This window comes from Zootoca vivipara, chromosome 16 (genome assembly GCF_965207765.1).
Source record: "Zootoca vivipara chromosome 16, rZooViv2.hap1.1, whole genome shotgun sequence".
NCBI classification, from domain to species: Eukaryota; Metazoa; Chordata; class Lepidosauria; order Squamata; family Lacertidae; genus Zootoca; species Zootoca vivipara.
The window spans coordinates 13987912-14008046 of record NC_142599.1 but is presented as its reverse complement, the minus strand read 5'-3'; the positions used below and the strand labels follow the sequence as shown (position 1 = coordinate 14008046).

General features: G+C 44.8%; 1 protein-coding gene across 1 annotated transcript in view; it reads left to right on the top strand.

The window, feature by feature from the left end:
• PI4KA (phosphatidylinositol 4-kinase alpha) overlaps positions 1 to 20135 on the top strand; it is a 98546-nt gene that overhangs the window by 16377 nt on the left and 62034 nt on the right. The window contains exons 8-19 of the mRNA XM_060269495.2: positions 5561 to 5709; positions 5998 to 6063; positions 7447 to 7543; positions 9774 to 9965; positions 10388 to 10488; positions 12912 to 13041; positions 15065 to 15194; positions 15477 to 15572; positions 15863 to 16046; positions 16746 to 16849; positions 17896 to 18064; positions 18482 to 18532. Coding sequence (XP_060125478.1) covers positions 5561 to 5709; positions 5998 to 6063; positions 7447 to 7543; positions 9774 to 9965; positions 10388 to 10488; positions 12912 to 13041; positions 15065 to 15194; positions 15477 to 15572; positions 15863 to 16046; positions 16746 to 16849; positions 17896 to 18064; positions 18482 to 18532 — 1469 coding nt within the window. The remainder of the gene's footprint in view (positions 1 to 5560; positions 5710 to 5997; positions 6064 to 7446; positions 7544 to 9773; positions 9966 to 10387; positions 10489 to 12911; positions 13042 to 15064; positions 15195 to 15476; positions 15573 to 15862; positions 16047 to 16745; positions 16850 to 17895; positions 18065 to 18481; positions 18533 to 20135) is intronic.

The following is a 20135-nucleotide window of genomic DNA, read 5'->3' as shown; positions in this document are numbered from 1 at the left end:
GAAGGGACCCCAGGACGTGGTGCATGAAGGCCTGGAAGCATGCTGAGCCCCCTTGCAACCCGAAGGGCATCACCAGATATTCAAAAGAGCCCAGAGGCGTGAACATCGTGGTTTTCCACTCATCGCCTTCCCGGATCCTGATCAAGTTGTACGCCCCCCTCAGGTCTAGCTTGGTGAAAATCTTGCCCCTGCGTGCCGCTGTCAGGAGATCGTCCACTCTGGGCATGGGGAAAGCCACTGGCTCTGTCACTGAGTTGAGCCGTCTGAAATCCACCACAAGACGGCGCTGTTGCGTGTCTTTCTTGTCCACCCAGAAGACCGGGCTGCCTCCTGCTGCCTTGCTTTCTCTGATGAACCCCCGTTTGAGGTTCTTGTCTATGAACGCACGCAAATCCTCGAGTTCCTGATCTGACATGGCGTACAGCTTGGCTGGGGGTATCGTTGCCCCTGGTACCAGGTTGATCTGGCAGTCGAAAGACCTGTGTGGGGGTAGGTGGTCGGACTCCGCTTCGCTGAAGACCTCCTGCAGGTCCCAGTACTGCTTGGGTATCGCCTCACCCCCTTTGACATGCATGGTGGCCACCGTGGCTATTGGAGGCCCCTCCCCTGGTTGGTGCTGCATGCAATGTTCCAGACAAAAGTCCGACCCAAACGTGATGCATCTCTGGTGCCAACTTATGGAGGGGTCGTGGCGCGCCAGCCAGCTCATTCCCAAAACGATGGGGGGGTCTGAGATGGTTGTGACGTTGAAAGCCAGTGTCTCTGAGTGCCTTCCCACCGTCATTCTCATGGGGGGGGGGGTTTGATGAGTGATGGCCCCTCCCAGCAACTCTCTGCCGTCAATGGTGGCTACGTGCAGGGGAAAATCCAGCTGCAGAAGCTGGATCTGGTGCTCTTCTGCAAAGTTTCTCGAGAAGAAGTTGGCTGAGGCACCACTGTCAATTAAGGCGAGGACAGTCAGGGGATAGCCATTTGGGAGCGTTAGCGTGACTTCTAGAACCACTCCTGCTCTGGGAGGGGTGGGCTGGCTCTGCTCCTCTCTGTGCGGGTGGGCGGGCTGGGGCTGTTGTCTGCTGACTGTGCCTGGCTGCTGCCCCATGTCTGCTGCAGCCAGGCTGTCTCGTTTCCCTGCTGTGGTGCTGCTTCAGTGGGGGAAGGTACAACCGTTCCCGCCTTTCCTTGCCACTCTCTGCGATGAGGGCAGTCTCTGACGCGATGCCGGGGGGAGTTGCAGAGAAAGCAATTCCCGCCCCTTCCCTCCTTGCGTCTTGGCGCCGCCGGGGTTTGAAAAGCCCGCGCGCGCGCTCCACCTATCTCCATCGGTTCTGGCTCTGGGCTTGGTCTGGGCGGGTCTGGGGGTGGTCCCTGGGGTGGGGTTTGGTGATGTGGTCTGTCCTGGGAGCGTGGGAACCAAGGTTTTGCTGCGCGCGTCGCTTGTTTGTCATACCATCTGGATTCCTGTCTCACCCCCACCGCTAGCGCCGCTTTGCTTAACTCATCCATAGTCCGCGGTCTAGGACCTCTTGCCAGCTCATCCTTAACATCTGCATGCAAACCCAGGTAGAAGGCTGATTTCACTGGCTCACTTTGCAGATCCCACCCCAGTTTGTGCACCAGCATGGTGAATCTCGCCCAGTAGTCCCTCACTGTCGATTTTCCTTGTGTTAAGTTATGAAGCTCCTGTTTAGTGGCCTCCATTTCACTGTCACTAGCGTACATTATTTTTAAAGCTTCTAGAAATAATTTTGCGTTCTTCATGCAAGGATTTTTTTGCGCGATGAGCGGTCTTACCCATTCCCGGGCGGCCCCCGTCAAATGCTCTATGATAAAGGAGACTCTGTGCGCGTCATCTGGGAATTCTGCTGCATGCAATTCCAGCGCATAATTTATTTCTGTCTCGAATCCTAGGTACTCCCTAGGGTCGCCGCTAAACTTGGTGACTAGGCTCTGTCCCCTTCTCACTTGGACTAGCTGCGGCTGGGGCGCCCCCCCCACCTCTAGCGGCTTTCTCCTCTTCCAACTTTTTCTGCAGGTCCAATACCATCACCCTTAGCTGTTTCTCAGTCTCCTCTTTTGTCCTCACCTGGTCCACCAGCTTGTTCAGCTCCTCCTGCGCCCCTCGCGCTTCCTCCTGAGCGGCATGCAATTGCTGCTGTGCCTGCGCTGTGAGGTTCCGTAGCTCCTGCTTCGCTGCTTCGGCCTCCAGCCTCCACTGCTCAGCCTCTTGAGCGCTCATCGCTGCACTCCAAAGTAGCCAAAAAAAGTTTCGGAGGTTGCTGTCAGAGGGCCTGATATGGCTACTCTAGAGTAACGACTCCAGCATGGTCTTTTAAGGCTTTTATTAAGTGCTGATTATTTACAGTGTTCAGAGCAGTAAAAATGCATCCTTAAGGTGAGGTGTCAGAACCTCCGAATGGCGATTGGCGCGTTTTCTTCCAGCACCAAAGCTTTGGCAGACCCAACCTCTTCCCCCTACGTTTGCGTCGCAATTCGGGAGTTGGGGGGATTGGCCTCCCCCCCGTGCGTCCAACTTCCTGTCCCACCTGAGGCATGGGCTCCACAACCTTGCCTGAGCCTCGGACACCACTTCCTGACTCTCCGCTGGAGGCAGAGCTCTCCTTACTCTCTCCAGCGCTTGGGGATGGGCTGGAACTTAAGATGGGAGGGACTTCCCTGTATCCCTTGTCCCTCACAGTATGTTTTTGCTTTTTGGTGTAAATTATTTTGAACAGGGGCATAATAAGAGCTATTGACCTAGACCAATTTATGGTATGCCTTAAAACAGTTGTCCTGCAATGAACCTTCTAGGGGTGATTAGAAGAAATGAGTTTCTTTTGTTATTCGTTTAAAACTGTTATATCTCACTTTCCCACCATCGAGGTTAATAAAACAAATGCAAGCAACCAAATAAATTAAATAACACAGCCTAAAACAAGCAAACAGTTGCTAAGAGCAGATCAATGCCAGTTGCTCTTAAAGGCCTGAGATGGCAAGTCAGACTTTGCTTGGTGTCTGAAAGGTAATGGCTGTGTGACAGGCCCATTGTCTTTGGGAAGAGGATTTAACTATCAAGGTTTCACCTTAGTTCAAGTAGTCATCTTTGAAGGTGGAGAGGCCCAGAGCAGGGCAGAGCTTCTGCTGAAGATCTTGGCTGGTGGGCAGGATGGTATGGGGTGGCAGTGTTTGTTGTGGGGAATTTATAAGCAAACCCCACAAGGTGCCTGTCTGAAACAGCTTGTCCCTCTCTGTATTCAGGAGGAAAGCCAGTGCCTATATATCTAGCTAAGGTGCTCATCATTAATAATAATAATAATAATAATAATAATAATAATAATAATAATTTTTTTATTTGTATCCCGCCCGCCGAGGCCGAGCTCAGAGCGGCTAACATCATAAAAACAATCAAAACATAACTTTAAAATAAGCAACCTACATCAACAAAGTAACATTCAACAATCATTAGGATAGTATGAAATAATAGTAATATCACCATATAAAAAGTAAACAGAAATCCACTCAACAGTTACAATAAATAATGTCTAAACTATAATCAATAAAACAACGGCAAGCCACAGCACATAAAATAATGCAATACAAATTGAGAAGCAGAGACTAGAGCAGGCACCCCCAAACTGTGGCCCTCCAGATGTTTTGGACTACAAATCCCATGATCCCTAGCTAACAGGACCAGTGGTTGGGGAAGATGGGAATTGTAGTCCAAAACATCTGGAGGGCTGAAGTTTGGGGATGCCTGGACTAGCGGGTGGAGCAAGGCAGGTGTTTAGACTAATCCTATACACATTTATTTGGGAGTAAGCACCTATGAATTCAGTGGGAGTTACTTCCAAGTAAGCATGCATAGACTTACATTGCACAGCAGCAGTCCAAAGTTTGTTTACCTCTAAGGAAGTTTCCTTGAAATCATTGGGACTTCTAAGTATGGAAAGATAGGGTTGGGCTGTGAGCTGCCTTTTCTCAGCATTCTTTTGGTTTTAGGTAGGCTATAACCTTCTGTTGCTTCCCAAGTGCTTAGCTGCAAAGAGCTTTGTTGTTCCAGCTAACACATAATTTAGAAGATTAACCAGACTAATCTTAAAACAAAAACAGATTGTGTTGAGCTTTGAATGCCTAATGAGAAAGGAGGGATCTTGCAGTTTCTCATACCATGGTGAAAAAACCATACCTGATACCTTTTTTCCCCTGTGCAGCTATTAAAGATAAATGAACTCTGTGCTCGTTGCATTTATTTACTTCCCCTTTGGTTGTTTCTCTGCATCTCTCTTTCACTTCAGAAAGAAACCCAAGCAAACATAGAATGGCATTAGCCTCTTTAGGTTGGAATACAACCTACTGTTGATCCTCCACAAGGTCTCCCACTGAAGCCAGGGCTGGCTCCAGAGAGTGGCAAAGTTGGGCATTTCCCCAAAGCCTAAAAACTAACAGTGGGCCCACTACCCTTACAGTGCTTCCACTTCCATTTTGCATGGAGTTTCCAAGATGATCATCTGATGCAGAGAAACCCCAATTAACGTGTTTCGGTGCCCCCCCCAATATTCTGGATTAGAATTGACTAGAAAGGTAAAAGGTAAAGGACCCCTGGGCAGTTATGTCCAGTCAAAGGCGACCATGGGGTGCGGCGCTCATCTCGCTTTCAGGCCGAGGGAGCTGGCGTTTGCCCACAGACAGCTTTCCAGGTCATGTGGCCAGCAGGACTAAACCGCTTCTGGCGCAACGGGACACCGTGACGGAAACCAAAGTGCATGGAAACACCATTTACCTTCCTTTCACAGTGGTACCTATTTATCTACTTGCACTGGCATGCTTTCAAACTGCTAGGTTGGCAGGAGCTGGGACAGAGCAACGGGAGCTCACCCCATCGCGGGGATTCAAACCGCTGACCTTCGATCTGCAAGCCCAAGAGGCTCAGTGGTTTAGATCACAGCACCACCTGCTCCCAATTGACTAGAAACTATGCACTGGTTGAAGGCCAGCAAGTTAGTTTGTTAATACCCCATTACAGCTAGAGATTGTGCAGATACTGTCTAGGACAGGCACCCCCAAACTTCGGCCCTCCAGATGTTTTGGACTACAATTCCCATCATCCCTGACCACTGGTCCTGTTAGCTAGGGATCATGGGAGTTGTAGGCCAAAACATCTGGAGGGCCGCAGTTTGGGGATGCCTGGTCTAGGATGTTCTTCATCTCATCGTCTTTTCCTTTGTATTCTGAATTTGTTTTGGAATGTGTGTATATACAGCATGCATATATGCATATATGAAATTTTTTATTTTTTATTGTTGATGCTTTGATTCAATCTCTTTGAGGTGTTTTATAGAAAGCTATTCATGAATGGAAGTAAATAAAGTTTCCCCCTTAACGAAGATGCTTCAAATCAATGGAGCTAGCATAGCCCTGTTGACTTCTTAGCCTCTAGTGTGATTTGTTTTCTGTGTTCTTTTGATTAATGGGATGTATACGGCATAGGCAAAGCAGTAATTAAAAAATAACTCCAATGTTTTCTGCCTCTTCTTCTCTCCCCACCTTTAAAAAAAATAAACAGGGTCCTACCTACCTGATGGGAGTGCGTTAGATCCCGATTATTACTTCTCTACAATCAGTTCCAGCTTCTCCGTCTCGCCTCTCTTTAACGGCATTAGCAACAAGGAGTTTAACATTCCACTGGAAATGCTCCGCCAGCTGCTGAACATGGTATGTCACGAGGCACTTAGGCCAGCCTTCAGTGGGAAGTCTGATGCCTCCCAAGATGTTTTGGACTACAGGTCCTATCAGCTCTGCTGGCTGAGGCTGATGGGAGCTGTAGTTCGAAACGTCTGGAGGTGCCAAGTTGGCAGAGGCTGGTCTAAAAAACAGCAAAGTAGCAATGTTGCTAGCTTGCCTCTTTGAGCCAGAATGCGCCAGGGCCTAATTTGTGGGCTGAAGAAAGAAACACTTTTAGTAACACTGAAAGAATGTCTGGCTTTGTTTTTGTGCATGTAGGTAAAGCAGATTGTTGGGGATTCGGTCCTCCGAAACTTAGATGCCGTTGTCTCTGAAGTTATTGAGGTATGTTAACTTCTTCACCACATTATTATTTTTAAAAGAACTTAGTTTGCTGCTTGCTATTGTGAATCGGACGGGCCTGGTTCTTAGAGTTTAATCAAAAAGTTAATTCCTACAGAGGATTTCCCACACATATTATTAATAAACATATGGAGGGGAAACCCTAAACATTTGAGGTTATCGCTGTGGGTTAAACCACAGAGTCTAGGGCTTGCTGATCAGAAGGTCGGCGGTTCGAATCCCTGCAACGGGTGAGCTCCCGTTGCTCGGCCCCAGCTCCTGCCCACCTAGCAGTTCGAAAGCACGTCAAAGTGCAAGTAGATAAATAGGGACCGCTCCGGCAGGAAGGTAAACGGCGTTTCCGTGCGCTGCTCTGGTTTGCCAGAAGCAGCTTTGTCATGCTGGCCACATGACCCGGAAGCTGTCTGTGGCCAAACGTCGGCTCCCTCGGCCTATAGAGCGAGATGAGCGCCGCAACCCCAGAGTCGGACACGACTGGACCTGATGGTCAGGGGCCCCTTTACCTTTACCTTTATAGTAATAACAATGTAATGTTTGAACTCTATAGATTAGTATATGTTCCATGTTTAATTTATGCCTCATTTAATTCTTTTTTAATATATAAAAATAGTAAAATCTGTTCAGAAAGCAATATACTGTATGTGCTGGTCATTCATAGGCATACTTGAAAGCCAGTGTGGTGTAGTGGTTAAGAGCAGTAGACTCGTAATCTGGGGAACCAGGTTCGCGTCTCCGCTCCTCCACATGCAGCTGCTGGGTGACCTTGGGCTAGTCACACTTCTCTGAAGTCTCTCAGCCCCACCCACCTCACAGGGTGTCTGTTGTGGGGGAGGAAGGGAAAAAGGAGATTGTTAGCCGCTTTGAGACTCCTTCGGGTAGTGATAAAGCGGGATATCAAATCCAAACTCTTCTTCTTCTTGTGTTTCAACGGTATAACTGTTGTAAATTATTTATAGTATCAGCTAGTGCTTTTTTTCTGGGGGTACACAGGGGTACGCATACCCCTAAACATTTAGTGAATCTTTGTACTTTTGTCCATTTATTGTATTTATTTTTCCCGATTTGAACCATAAAATTGTGATTTTCTTGAGTCAAAATGAGAGTACCCCTAAACATTTTTTTAAAGAAAAAAAGTGCTGGTATCAGCCATATATATGGTGCTTTATAAAGAATGAGGGAGCAGGTCTTTGCCCCAAGCGGCTCGCAGTCTAAAAGCACAAGGAAGTTGATAGGAGGATGGGAGAGGAAACACAATTATTCTCCAGAGAGTAATCTTGGAAGAAAGCTTTTGGTGTTCCAATATTGCTCCCCAGTTGACATTTCAGATTGGCTGTACGTAACTACAACTCTCTTTCTGTTTTATAGGAAAATCCCCATGCAGATTTGTTCTACAAAATGTTCAGTGACCCACTTTATGTTGCCCAGTTCAAGATGCTGAGAGACACGTTGTACTATATGAAAGGTGATATTTGAATTGATAAGCTTTTACCCTTGGTGACGAAAGAGAATTGCCAAGTATATGAGTTTCATGCTTGGCATTGTGGACCGGCTTAAATATAACCAGCTGTGTGAATGAGCTGGACTCACACAGTTTCCCTTTTCTTCTTCTTGTGCAGCTGCGAGGAGTTCAACTTTTAAACAAACTTTAGTTTCCTTTTATACCTAAACTTAGGAAACAGGGGATTGTTTAAACCAGGGTGGATATGGCCCTCCATATTTTGCTGAACTCCAGCTTCTGTCATCCTTGACCATCAGCTAAGCCACCTGGGACTGTTGTTAGTTGAAGACCAACAATATCTGGTGGGACACACGCTCCCCACCCTTAGTTTCAAATGTAGTTCGTTAGAACAAGCTAGAATAAAGCTGGTGTCCTGAACCACAGTTTAAATAATTTTAGTTCCCTCAAATTTGGACATAATGAGGAACTAAGCCATGAGCTCAGGTTCATTTTTTTATTGGAATTTTATTTACAACATAACACAACCCCCCCCCTACACATTAAACATGAACTTGACATACAGCGAACATAACATACAACAATACAAACAACCAAATAAAAGGCTTCCTTTATCCTGTATCTGTCCTTCTTATTTACTTCTTATAAACTGTTTCCTTTATGAATAATTATTAAGATTTTTCTAATTATAACTTAAATATCCACAACGTCTCCTGCAGACATTAATCGAAACAAGTCCAGGTATGTATTTTAGGGCACTGTTTTGTGAAGTATTCCCTGCATTTCCCCCATGCTTTTTGAAACTCTTGTCTAGTGTGATCTCTAGTTGCCTCTGTTAATCTAGCCAGTTCAATATACTCTAACAGTTTATCTTGCCATTCCTTTTTTTTTGTTGGCACAGTTTCTTTTTTCCCAGTTTTTAGCAGTTAGGATCCTTGCCGCTCCTGTGGCATAGAGGAATATTTTCTGATCTTCTCTTGCTATACCTGTGCCCGTTATCCCGGGTAGAAAAGCTTCTGTATTTTTCATAAAGTTATACTTAAACTTTTTTTTTTTAAAGCCATGAGCTCAGGTGCAGACATGTTGAGCGTAACCATGGCTTAGCACAGCAGAGCAGAACAAGCAGAGGAGGCAGAGTTTGTGATGAACTATAGCAGGCACCCCCAAACTGCGGCCCTCCAGATGTTTTGGCCTACAACTCCCATGATCCCTAGCTAACAGGACCAGTGGTTGGGGAAGATGGGAATTGTAGTCCAAAAACATCTGGAGGGCCGAAGTTTGGGGATGCCTGAACTATAGTTTGACTTAGCATGATGTGTGAACTAGGCCCCTACCAAGCCAAGCATCTCCAGTGCTCTAAATATCTAAAATTAACTTATTATCATTCAAAATATATTACTGTAAGCTTAAAGAACTCTGCTGCTTTATGGTAGTCCTTCTAAATGTGTATATGCTTATTTGTCTTTATGTATCCTTATGTTTAAGACATTTAAATAAGACACATTTTCCACAAAGCCCTTTCCTTTAGTTCATATTCTCTGTGCTATTTCTTGTCTGTCCCAGGGAAAGGGAACTTGTGGCCTTCCGGATGTTGTTACACTCCCAGCATGGCCAGTGATAATATGAGTTGTAGCCCACAATTTTAGGAGGACTACAGGTTCGCCACCCCGTTCTATTAATTCCTCAGTTTTTCCCTTTCCATTTTCCTTAGGCTGCAAAACCCTTGAGAATCGCTGCCCTATAGCATGCAAATGTATTTAGGGTGAATGATGGTGCAGAAAGGGATTAAGGAGTAGTTTAAGTCAGGGGTCAGCAAACCTTTTCAGCAGGGGGCCGGTCCACTTTCCCTCAGACCTTGTGGGGGGGCGGACTATATATATATTTTTTTGGGGGGGGGGATGAATGAATTCCTATGGCCCACAAATAACCCAGAGATGCATTTTAAATAAAAGCACACATTCTACTCATGTAAAAACACGCTGATTCCCGGACCGTCCACGGGCCGGATTTAGAAGGCAATGGGGCCGGATGGGTTTGCCTACCCATGGTTTAAGTCCTCAAGAATAGACTAGGTAGTGAGCCTATGAATTGACTGGTGCCTTACACTTTGAAATAAGTTTGTTTCAGAAAAGTGTTGTCGTGTTTCGCCAGCTTTTAGCTTTTGTTCCTCCTTTCAGTGTAGAGGTGACCACCGTAAGAATCTTAAGTTTCCCCTCCCTTCTCTTTACCTTCTCAGATCTCCCAACCTCTTTTGTGAAGGAAATTCACGATTTTGTGCTGGAACAGTTTAACAGCAGCCAGTCGGAGCTCCAGAAACTCCTCCACGACGTAGACAGATTACATAATGACCTGAACCCTCTGAAGCTACGTTGCCAAGCTAACGCTGCTTGTGTGGATCTCATGGTGTGGGCTGTGAAGGATGAGCAAGGTGTCTTGATGCATATTTTAAAAATATATATATTTTTAAAGTTCCTGGCAAAATAGCTTGCGCTATTTTTGGTAGGCAGCATTTAAGCAAAAATCAAAAGAAAACCCCCAACCCTGCATGACATTTTGTAAAGAGCTTTTAATCTAAGTTTTGGGGTGGAGGGGCATTACTGCCTAGTGGGAAATTTCTACAAAATTCATTATCTACCACTTTCCCCCAGCTTGCCTGAAAGCCTCCTTGGGTGCCTTTTGAAACACACAATTCAACTGGCCTTTTCCCCCAAGAAAAAGCTAGTAATTAATCATTCATTCTTCCATGCAGACTTCATAAAAGTTGTAGCTGTCAAAAGAAAAGAAAAGAAAAAACTATTCTTAGATAGCCTAGCATGTTTTTTAATATCCTTTTGTTCTTTTGCAAATAAGGGGCAGAAAACCTGTGCATTAAACTGTCGGAGAAACTGCAGTCCAAGACTTCCAGCAAAGTAATCATTGCTCACTTGCCTCTTCTGATTTGCTGCTTACAGGTATGCTAGTAATTTTGAAATGATTATGTAAGTATGGTGTAAGCTCTATTTCCACTACCAGGTTTGGGAACTTGTGGCCCTCCCACATTACTTGAGACTACAGTTCCCATCACCCCCAGCCCACATGCCCAATGGTCAGGGATGATGGGAGTTGTTGTCCAACAGCCCCTGGAGGGCCCTAGTTTCCCCATCCCTGGTATAGAGACTGGACTGGTTCAGACGCAATAGCCAAACTCCTTCCAGATAAATTATTCAGTGGTGGTGCAGTGCTGAGATTCTTCTGTAAATAATGATGTACAGTCATACCTCGGTTTAAGTACGCTTCGGTTTGAGTACTTTCAGTTTAAGTACTCCGCAGACCCGTCTGGAACGGATTAATCCACTTTCCATTACTTTCAATGGGAAAATTCGCTTCAGGTTAAGTACGCTTCAGGTTAAGTACGCTTCAGGTTAAGTACAGACTTCAGGCCACATGACCTGGAAGCTGTACACTGGCTCCCTCGGCCAATAATGCGAGATGTTAACGCTTCAGGTTAAGTACGGACTTCCAGAACCAATTATACTCATACTTCGGGTTAAGTACGCTTCAGGTTGAGTACTCCGCGGACCCGTCTGGAACGGATTAATCCACTTTCCATTACTTTCAGTGGGAAAGTTCGCTTCATGTTAAGTACGCTTCAGGTTAAGTACAGACTTCCTGAACCAATTGTGTACTTAAACCGAGGTACCACTGTATCTTTAAAGGGACCCAGGTGGCGCTGTGGTTAAACCACTGAGCCTAGGGCTTGCTGATCAGAAGGTCGGTGGTTCGAATCCCTGTGACGGGGTGAGCTCCTGTTGCTTGGTCCCAGCTCCTGCCAACCTAGCAGTTCGAAAGCACGTCAAAATGCAAGTAGATAAATAGGAACCGCTACAGCGGGAAAGTAAATGGCGTTTCCATGTGCTGCTCTGGTTTGCCAGAAGCGGCTTTGTCATGCTGGCCACATGACCTGGAAGCTGTACACTGGCTCCCTCGGCCAATAATGCGAGATGTTAACGCTTCAGGTTAAGTACAGACTTCCGGAACCAGTTGTGTACTTAAACCGAGGTACCACTGTATCTTTATAGTGCCCCTGCATTGCAGTGATCCTCACTTTTAAGGTCAGGGAAGAGATGTGTGGAATTTTGCACACATTTGTCAGTGTCCCATGGTTGCACGCCACCTTTTGCTGTGCAATATTTAGACACCACTTAGAAATGTTAACGATTAAGCAGCATTTGATAAAGCCGTGAGCTGTCAGGCATAATTCAAGGTGTTTAGTACTAGCATATGAATCCCAAAATGGCTTGGGACCCGAGTACCTAAAAGAGTGCCTTCCCCAATGCAGTGGTACCTTGGTTCTTGAACATAATCCGGTCCGGGAGTCCGTTCAACTCCTGAAACCGGAGCTTCCTGCACTCAAGCAGAAGCCGCATTGGATGTTCGGCTTCCGAAAAACGTTTGCAAAAATTTCCAGGGTTGCGGCGTTTGGGAGCTGATTTGTTTTGGAGCCAAGCCGTTCAAATACCAAGGTACCACTGTATCTTAGATGCTCCTGTGAGAATTTGATGCCTTGGATGTGCCACCACTGCAGGCTGCCTGCTTGGTGTCGACCAGGGACAGGGACTTCTTGGTACTGATGTCTTGTTTGTGGAGTGCTTTCCTTGGCAAGGTGCACCTGTCTTGCCCCATTATTCAATTTTAGAATGATGTTTTTTTTTAAAAAAAAATACGGTCAGAGAATGTGCCATTATGCCTTGGGTGAGGTAGAATCCACAGAACACATTCTACTGAGTTGTCCCTTTTATAATGATCTAAGGCAATATCTTATAGCCCCGTATTTATCTCAGTTTAGTTCCAGACCAAGAGAACGGCAGGCAGCATATTTGCTAAACAATCCCACTGGGAAAATAACCTTCTCGGTGGCTAAATTCCTCTTCCTGGCGTTCAAGTGTCGGAAACGTATAATTGAATGTCTTGATGTGGGTTACCTGTAGGAGGTTTAGTAGCGCGGTCATACCCCATTTATGTATCCCTCTGGTGCCTTCAGTTTTATATTATTATATTTTTATGTATCCCTCCGATGCCTTCAGTTTTATATGTTTATCTTTGTATTGAGAAATGTTTTTTGTTTCTGACTATCGGTCGAATAAAGTATATTGAATACTGAATACTTGAATTTTAAATACCTGTTTGCCCAGGCATTTGTTGAGTGAAAAATATCGTTCCTGGCAATCCTGAAATCACTGGTTGAGGGGACCAATATTAGGATTCTAAAGTTATTATTATTGTTGTTGGTGTGCTTGCCAAATTGGGGTCCTCCGGGAGGAAGGGTGGGATATAAACGGAACAAATAACTCTCAATTGAACAAGTAACTAAATAATGCAAATATCTTTCTTTTAGGGTCTAGGCCGCTTGTGTGAGCGTTTTCCTGTGGTGGTTCACTCGGTCACTCCATCCTTGAGAGACTTTCTCGTAATCCCTTCTCCAGTCCTGGTGAAACTTTACAAGTACCACAACCAATATAATACTGGTATTGTATTTGGTTTTTTTTATCGCGGTGTGGTCTCTTCTGTGTTAAGCTGATCTAATTCGTTGGGTCTGCCTGCCTCTCTTTTTATCGTGGCGTGTCTTGGTAGTGCTAAGTCGAAGTTACATTGATGGATATCCTAACTGCATTTTTATCCTGCCTTTCATTCATGGAATATGGTGTTCCCTCTTCCTATTTATCCTTGCAACAACTATGTGGGATAAGTTAATATGAGAGGTGGAGGCTGGCCCATTTCATGACTGAGCTGGGATTTTTTTAAACCTGAGTGCCTTTGGTCCTCCTTCAAAAACCCTCTATTCCAAGGGTTGCCACACCTTTAAGCACATCTGCTTAAATTTGCAAGGGGTCTGCAAAAAACAAACAAACCCCACAATGGAGTTAAATCTTAATTTTGGTAGATCACAAAGTAAAAATCACAGGTCCAGTGCTTGCCAGCACCACAGACATTGAGTCAAGGCATGGACCTTGGCTAATTTTACATGGACTGGTGGTTTTGTCATTATCCTATCTCTGAAAATATCCGTGGGCGCAAAGGCACTTTGATTTGATAGTGGCTTGCGGGAATCCCTTCTTTTAAAAAAACCCCCTGAGGATTCATAGCTCTGTTCTGATATTTTTGTGCCACGGCAGCGCTGGAAAGCATCCAATTTGTGTTTTTTACTGTTCAGTGAGGGAGGGGAAGCATCCCCCCCCCGCCAATCATGCAGTTTCAAGAGGATCCTTTTCATTAGACCTCTCTCTTTCTTCTTCCCTCTCCCTCCGTTCTCTTCTCCTGACTCCTGCAGCTCCTCACTGTTCCCCCTGCCTCGCCCTCTGTTTGTTCCATTTTGATCCCCTCAGTCTCCCAGATACCCCCCCTTTCCCTCCTACCATCTTGGTTGCTCTGCTCTCTGTTCAGCTGCTCAAGTTCCGGTCTGAACCTTCGGATGCACATAACAGCTGAAAGAGGAAGTGGGGAGGAGTGTTTGTCTTCCAGCTTCCTCCTTCAGTTCTATGTGCTTTTGGGGGACGGAGCCACCCTCACTATCCCATGAGGACGGAAACAGTGAGCTCAGGGGAGGGGGGTGGAGAGGCTTTGTTGCACCAGAGGAAGTCCTTAAGGGTGCAATTGTGGGAATCCCATCTCTAACCACATGAGCTATGTACTTAGGGCAGGGGCTCCTAAACTGTGGTCTGTGGCAGGTGGCCCCCCATTTATGGATTACTGTATAGAATCGGAAGGGACCCTGAGAATCATCTAGTCCAACCCCCAGCAATGCAAGAGGAATAGATGTGTGTTTGAAGATGGGAGGCCGCACGTGAATTGCATTAAACATTCATAATGATTTTAACTCTACAGTGGTACCTCAGTTTAAGTACACAATTGGTTCCAAAGTCTGTACTTAACCTGAAGCGTACTTAACATGAAGCGAACTTTCCCATTGAAAGTAATGGAAAGTGGATTAATCCGTTCCAGACAGGACCGCGGAGTACTTAAACTGAAAATACTCAAACCAAGGCGTACTTAAACCAAGGTTTGACTGTATTTCCATTGCTGCTTTTAATATATATATAATAAAGTACATTATATGCAATCCTCTTGGATAGCTCAGTCATTAGAGCATGAGACTCTTAATCTCAGGGTTGTGGCTTTGAGCCCCACGTTGGGCAAAAGATTCCTGCATTGCAAAGGGTTGGACTAGGTGGCTCTCGTGGCTCCTTCCAACTCTACAATTCTGTGATATATGAGAAAAAGAAGAAGCAATTAAAATAGAGTTAGAAACTTGACAGCATCTAGCACAATGTGTTACAGTTGCTACAACAAGCAGAAAGATCAGTCACTGGTCTGCCAAGATGCTCAGTCGTTTTCAAGTAGGGGGGAAATGGTTTGGGAACTGCTGGCTTAGGGAAACCTTTCAATCCATAGCTACCTTTCACACATAACTCGGAAGTCGCCGTTCTACAGACACACCAAAGCTACATCAAAGCATTTTACTGTATCCTTTTGTTGTTGCTGTTCTGTTAGGAGGCAATGACATCAAGATCAGCATAACAAATGAGCATGCCGAGTCCACTGTAAGTGTAATGTCTGGCAAGAAGAGTCAGACCTCCATGTATGAACAACTGCGGGATATTGCGATCGATAACATCTGCAGGTATGAACTGGGTTTTAGACATAGATTTGTCTTCCAGGCATGGTCAGAAAGAAGATTCTGTTGTGAAGAGTGGCTGGGGAAACCCAGCCAGATGGCCGGGGTATAAATAATATATTATTATTATTATTTATTAATTGTATGTGAAGTATAGATTTTGAGAGTGTTATTTGGGCCTGCTAATTTGCGGGGGAGGGGGGGCAGACTTTGGCATTGAATGGGGTCCACTTTTCTGTTTTATTACACCCCAAATACATTCTTGCTTATGTTCACCGCTTCTTGCAGGTGTTTGAAAGCTGGGCTGACAATAGACTCGGTAATTGTTGAAGCCTTCTTAGCTAGTTTGTCAAACCGCCTGTACATCTCGCAGGAGAGTGACAAGTAAGTTGTTTGTGTGCAATTTGGATACTACTTTCCGCTACCGTTGCCTTAATAGGTGCAGAAATTTCTTACACGTGTGCCTGTGTCTTTCTAAAACCTGATGAACTGAATCTGGCACATCTTACAAGCTTCTGCAGGAGATCTGCAACTTGTGCACGTCAGGCATAATAACTTCATCGTTAGGCATTTATTTTTTCCTCCCTTAATTTGCCTCTTTAGATCACCACTAGGGGGAGGAGACATTCATTTCTTACGGTGATGCAAACACTTTTTTTTTTGGTCTGTTTTAGGGAGGCCCATCTAATTCCAGACCACACAATACGTGCATTGGGGCACATTGCAGTAGCCCTGAGGGACACGCCAAAGGTGATGGAACCGATTCTTCAGATCCTGCAGCAGAAGTTCTGCCAGCCGCCTTCTCCTCTCGATGTGCTCATCATTGACCAACTGGGATGCTTAGTTATCACTGGAAATGTAAGAAGATACGAACTGGCTGGGGAGCTGTCAGAGGCAGCTGATGCAAGGGTGCTTCTGGGTAGCCTGTTGGTTGAGCATTCATCCCGATTTATTTGCAAGGAGACTAGGTGACGTTGGCTATTTAAGGAGCATTCATTCACATTTGTGGGGAGATTAGATGATGTTGCATCAAAGCCAGTGTTATCCCACCCTCTCCAGTGACTGAACCACTTAAAACTGTTGCAGGGGTAGTAAACAACTCGCGAGCTTTCCCTGCAAGTACGTTCACCTTTTATTCCCACCGTCTTGGTGGACACACGGTTGAGATCTCATGTTTGCTAATGCAATGTCTAGTTCTGCCCAACGTCTTTGGAATGCTGGCTGTTCAGGACACGAATAGCTCCAGCCTCAGCAGGAGACTTGCTCCAATGGGAGTCCTTTTTATCTACGAGCAGACCTGATTGCCTGTGTCCCCCCAAGTCCCTCCTTTCTGTAAAGAGCAATGAGGGATTAAAGAGGCCACACTCTGGCCCACAACCTTGTGCTTCCTCTTGAGTGTTCTGTGTGTGTTTTGATACAGTGTTCAAAATTAATTAGTTGTGCCAAAGTTCTTTGCCTTTCTGTTTGTGAAGGTTTTGGGTTGTTGTTGTTGTTGTTGTTGTTGTTGTTGTAGGTGTCTGTACTTTGTGCTAATTTTGTCTTTTTATTTTCATTCAGCAATATATTTACCAGGAGGTATGGAATCTGTTTCAGCAGATCAGTGTTAAAGCTAGCTCAATTGTATACTCTGCAACAAAAGACTACAAGGATCATGGATATAGGTAATTTTTATTATGCTTGCTGGCTCATTGGAATATATATTTTTTTAAAAAATTAAGCATTATTGTCTCATTAAAGTCTGTGGATTACTCCCAAAGGCATTGGTGTTTAATTTTCCTATCTAGCAGCTGACACGTCTATTAGTCCTACTCAGAGTAGACCACTGAGATTAATGGATGTGACTAAGATTTATTAGTTTTAACGGTTCCACACCAAGTATAACTTAGTTGGATGCAACTTTTAGTGGTAAGGCAGGTTTATCCAATATGGTGCCCTCCAGATGTTGTTGGACTCCCATTAGCCTCAGCTAGCATGGTCCATAGCCAAGGATCATGGGAGTTGTAGTCCAGGAGCATCTGGAGGGCATCATGTTGGCTAACCCTGCGGCAAGGCATCAGATTCTAGCTGATCTGTGAATACACAGTATTCTTACGGTTCATTCTTGTTTGTTTATTATTATTTATTTATTAATCCAAATTTGTTATAGCCTGTCCTTCCTCCCAAAGGACCAAGGGTAACAAAACACAAAAAGTTAAAACAGTACAATTAAAAATAACATCTAAAACATTAGAACGTCTATCTCAGTATTGGCTGCACCGACTGGCAGCAGCACGCTCTGCGCTTTCATTGAGCTCTGGCTCTTCCCACTTCTGCTGTATAATAATAATAATAATAATAATAATAATAATAATAATAATAAAATAATTTATTATTTATACCATGCCCATCTGGCTGGGTTTCCCCAGCCACTCTGGGCGGCTTCCAACCGAATATTAAAAACAGTACAGCATCAAACATTAAAAACTTCCCTAAACAGGGCCACCTTCAGTTGTCTTCTAAAAGTAAAATAATTGCTTATTGCCTTGACATCTGCTGGGAGGGCGTTCCACAGGGCGGGTGCCACTACCGAGAAGGCCCTCTGTCTGGTTCCTTGCAACCTCACCTCTCGCAATGAGGGAACCGCTGTAGATGAAAATGGGAACTATTTAATCAAAGGGCTGTTTCTCTCACTGATTCTGTCTTTTTCCGGCCCCCCCCTTCCCGCCAGGCACTGTTCCTTAGCTGTTATTAATGCCCTCGCAAACATAGCTGCAAACATCCAAGATGAACACCTTGTGGATGAATTGCTGATGAACTTGCTGGAACTGTTCGTACAACTCGGGCTCGAAGGGAAGAGAGCCAGTGAGAGGGCAAGTGAAAAAGGCCCAGCGCTAAAGGTAGGACATGAAATGAAGCTTCTTGCAGCTCTTCAGAATAGAAGCTATTAACACTAAACGCAGTCAGAATGGGCCATACTGGGCTGACTTGGTGTAGGCTGTTTTATATGCTCTTAAGTGGGACAAAGCTGTCTCATTAACCATAGGCATGCAGTTTTACTGGCTCAAGCCATTTTGTTTGCTTTAGAAGCTAAAGCAGCTTAAACAGATCTTACTACCAGTAACTAATTTCATTACAAGCGGAAATGAGATTTGATTGAGCAGCCAGCGGCTTCCTTGAATGCCCTTGTGCCAGCCTCTACTCACGACCTTGCAGTTGCTTTTCTATCATTGTTACGGGAATGTCTATTTCCCCCCCTGCAGCTTTTCTGACATCTCTTCCCCCCTCTTCCCTCTCTTTCTTTTTTTCTTCCTTAGGCATCTAGCAGTGCAGGGAACCTGGGAGTTCTGATTCCTGTTATTGCTGTGGTGAGTGTTTTTACCCAGGTCATTTACTTTTTGAAGTTGGGGAAATCTGAACAGAAAAACGTGTAAAATAATGATTGACTCTTCTCCCCCTACCCCTTGCTGAAAGTACAAGACAGTGACCATCTGTTTAAGAACATGATTTCATTGAAACTTGTGAAACTGTTTAGTATAGTTATCTCTTGTGAACTGAAAAAAATATAAAGTTTTGTTTGTGTGTGTGTGCGCGCATGCGCGCTGGCTTACCGATGCCAGGATATCTGTGTTATCAATAGGTGTTTTTTTTAATTTTGACTGCTAATATTATAATTGTTCCCATCCATACTTTCTGCATTTCATTTCCTTCTAAAGTCATTGCTTACCATTATTCCCCTGCCACCCTTTGTGTGTATACGGTATACATCCCCCCCCTTTGTGTGTATACGGTATACAGTTCTACCTTGGGTTTCGAACAGCTTAGTTCTCGAACGTTTTGGCTTCCAAATGTTGCAAACCTGGAAGTGAGTGTTCCGGTTTGCGAACTTCCTTTGGAACCTGAACGTCCGACATGGCTTCTGCGGCTTCCGATTGGCTTCCTGCAGCCAATCGGAAGCCACACCTTAGTGTCCAAATGTTTTGGAAGTCGAACAGACTTCCAGAATGGATTCCAGCATCTGATGTACTGGATTGCAGTCTACAAAAGCTAATTTGCTATAATGGGTCTTTAAGACGGGTGGGGAACCTGTGGGTCTCTAGATTTTGCTGGTATACATCTCCCATCATTCCTGACCACTGACCTTGCTGACTGGAGCTGATGGGAATTCGACCCAATTCAAGTTGCCACAAAACCTAGTTGGTTGAGAATCATTCCCTCTATTTCCGAAGTTGAGACAGTGAGTGTTACTGCCTATGTTGCCAAAAGGGAGCCAGCCATTTGATTTGATTGCATATTTATATCCCACTTTTTCAAAGTTGAGCTCAAAATGGCTCATAATAATAGCAGTAGCGTTAAAGATGGGTAAATGTTCTTATCGATATGATCACATAGCATTCACAAGAGGGGAGGTATCAGCAGCCTTGGGGAGTACAAAAATTAGAAACCTTTAGGAGAAAAAAAATCTCTGAGGGGAGTACATTCCAAAAAGCAGCCCAGTGGCCGTAGAATGCTTCCTGGTTCTTTGGGAGAAAATTGGGACAGGTGTGTGGAATGGGGTGGTTGGTATTCTGTGTGCTGAATACTGGATGCAAGCCTTTTTTCTACAAAAGAAGAAGCATGCAGTTGTGTAAAAATAAAAGCCCGACGTAGCTCTGTATTTGTTCCTGGTATGAGAAAGAGAGAACTTTTTATTCAGGCTGGTTTATAGACAGCGAGAATTCTGAAAAGCAGTAATTTCTCTGTCTACAAGCCAAGACCAATTCCTCCTCAGAAAAAAAAAGTTGTTTACACTAAAGACTTCAAAATATATACTTCAAGGCCATTATGGTGTTTGATCTGAGACCCCCTAATCTGCATTTTTTCAACCATTAAGCTTTCTGTAAATACTGTTATGAGCCCTAACAGAAGTTAATGGTTACATTGAGGGCCTGTAAACCAAATATTTAGTTTTCTTGCACAATTTGTGGTGAT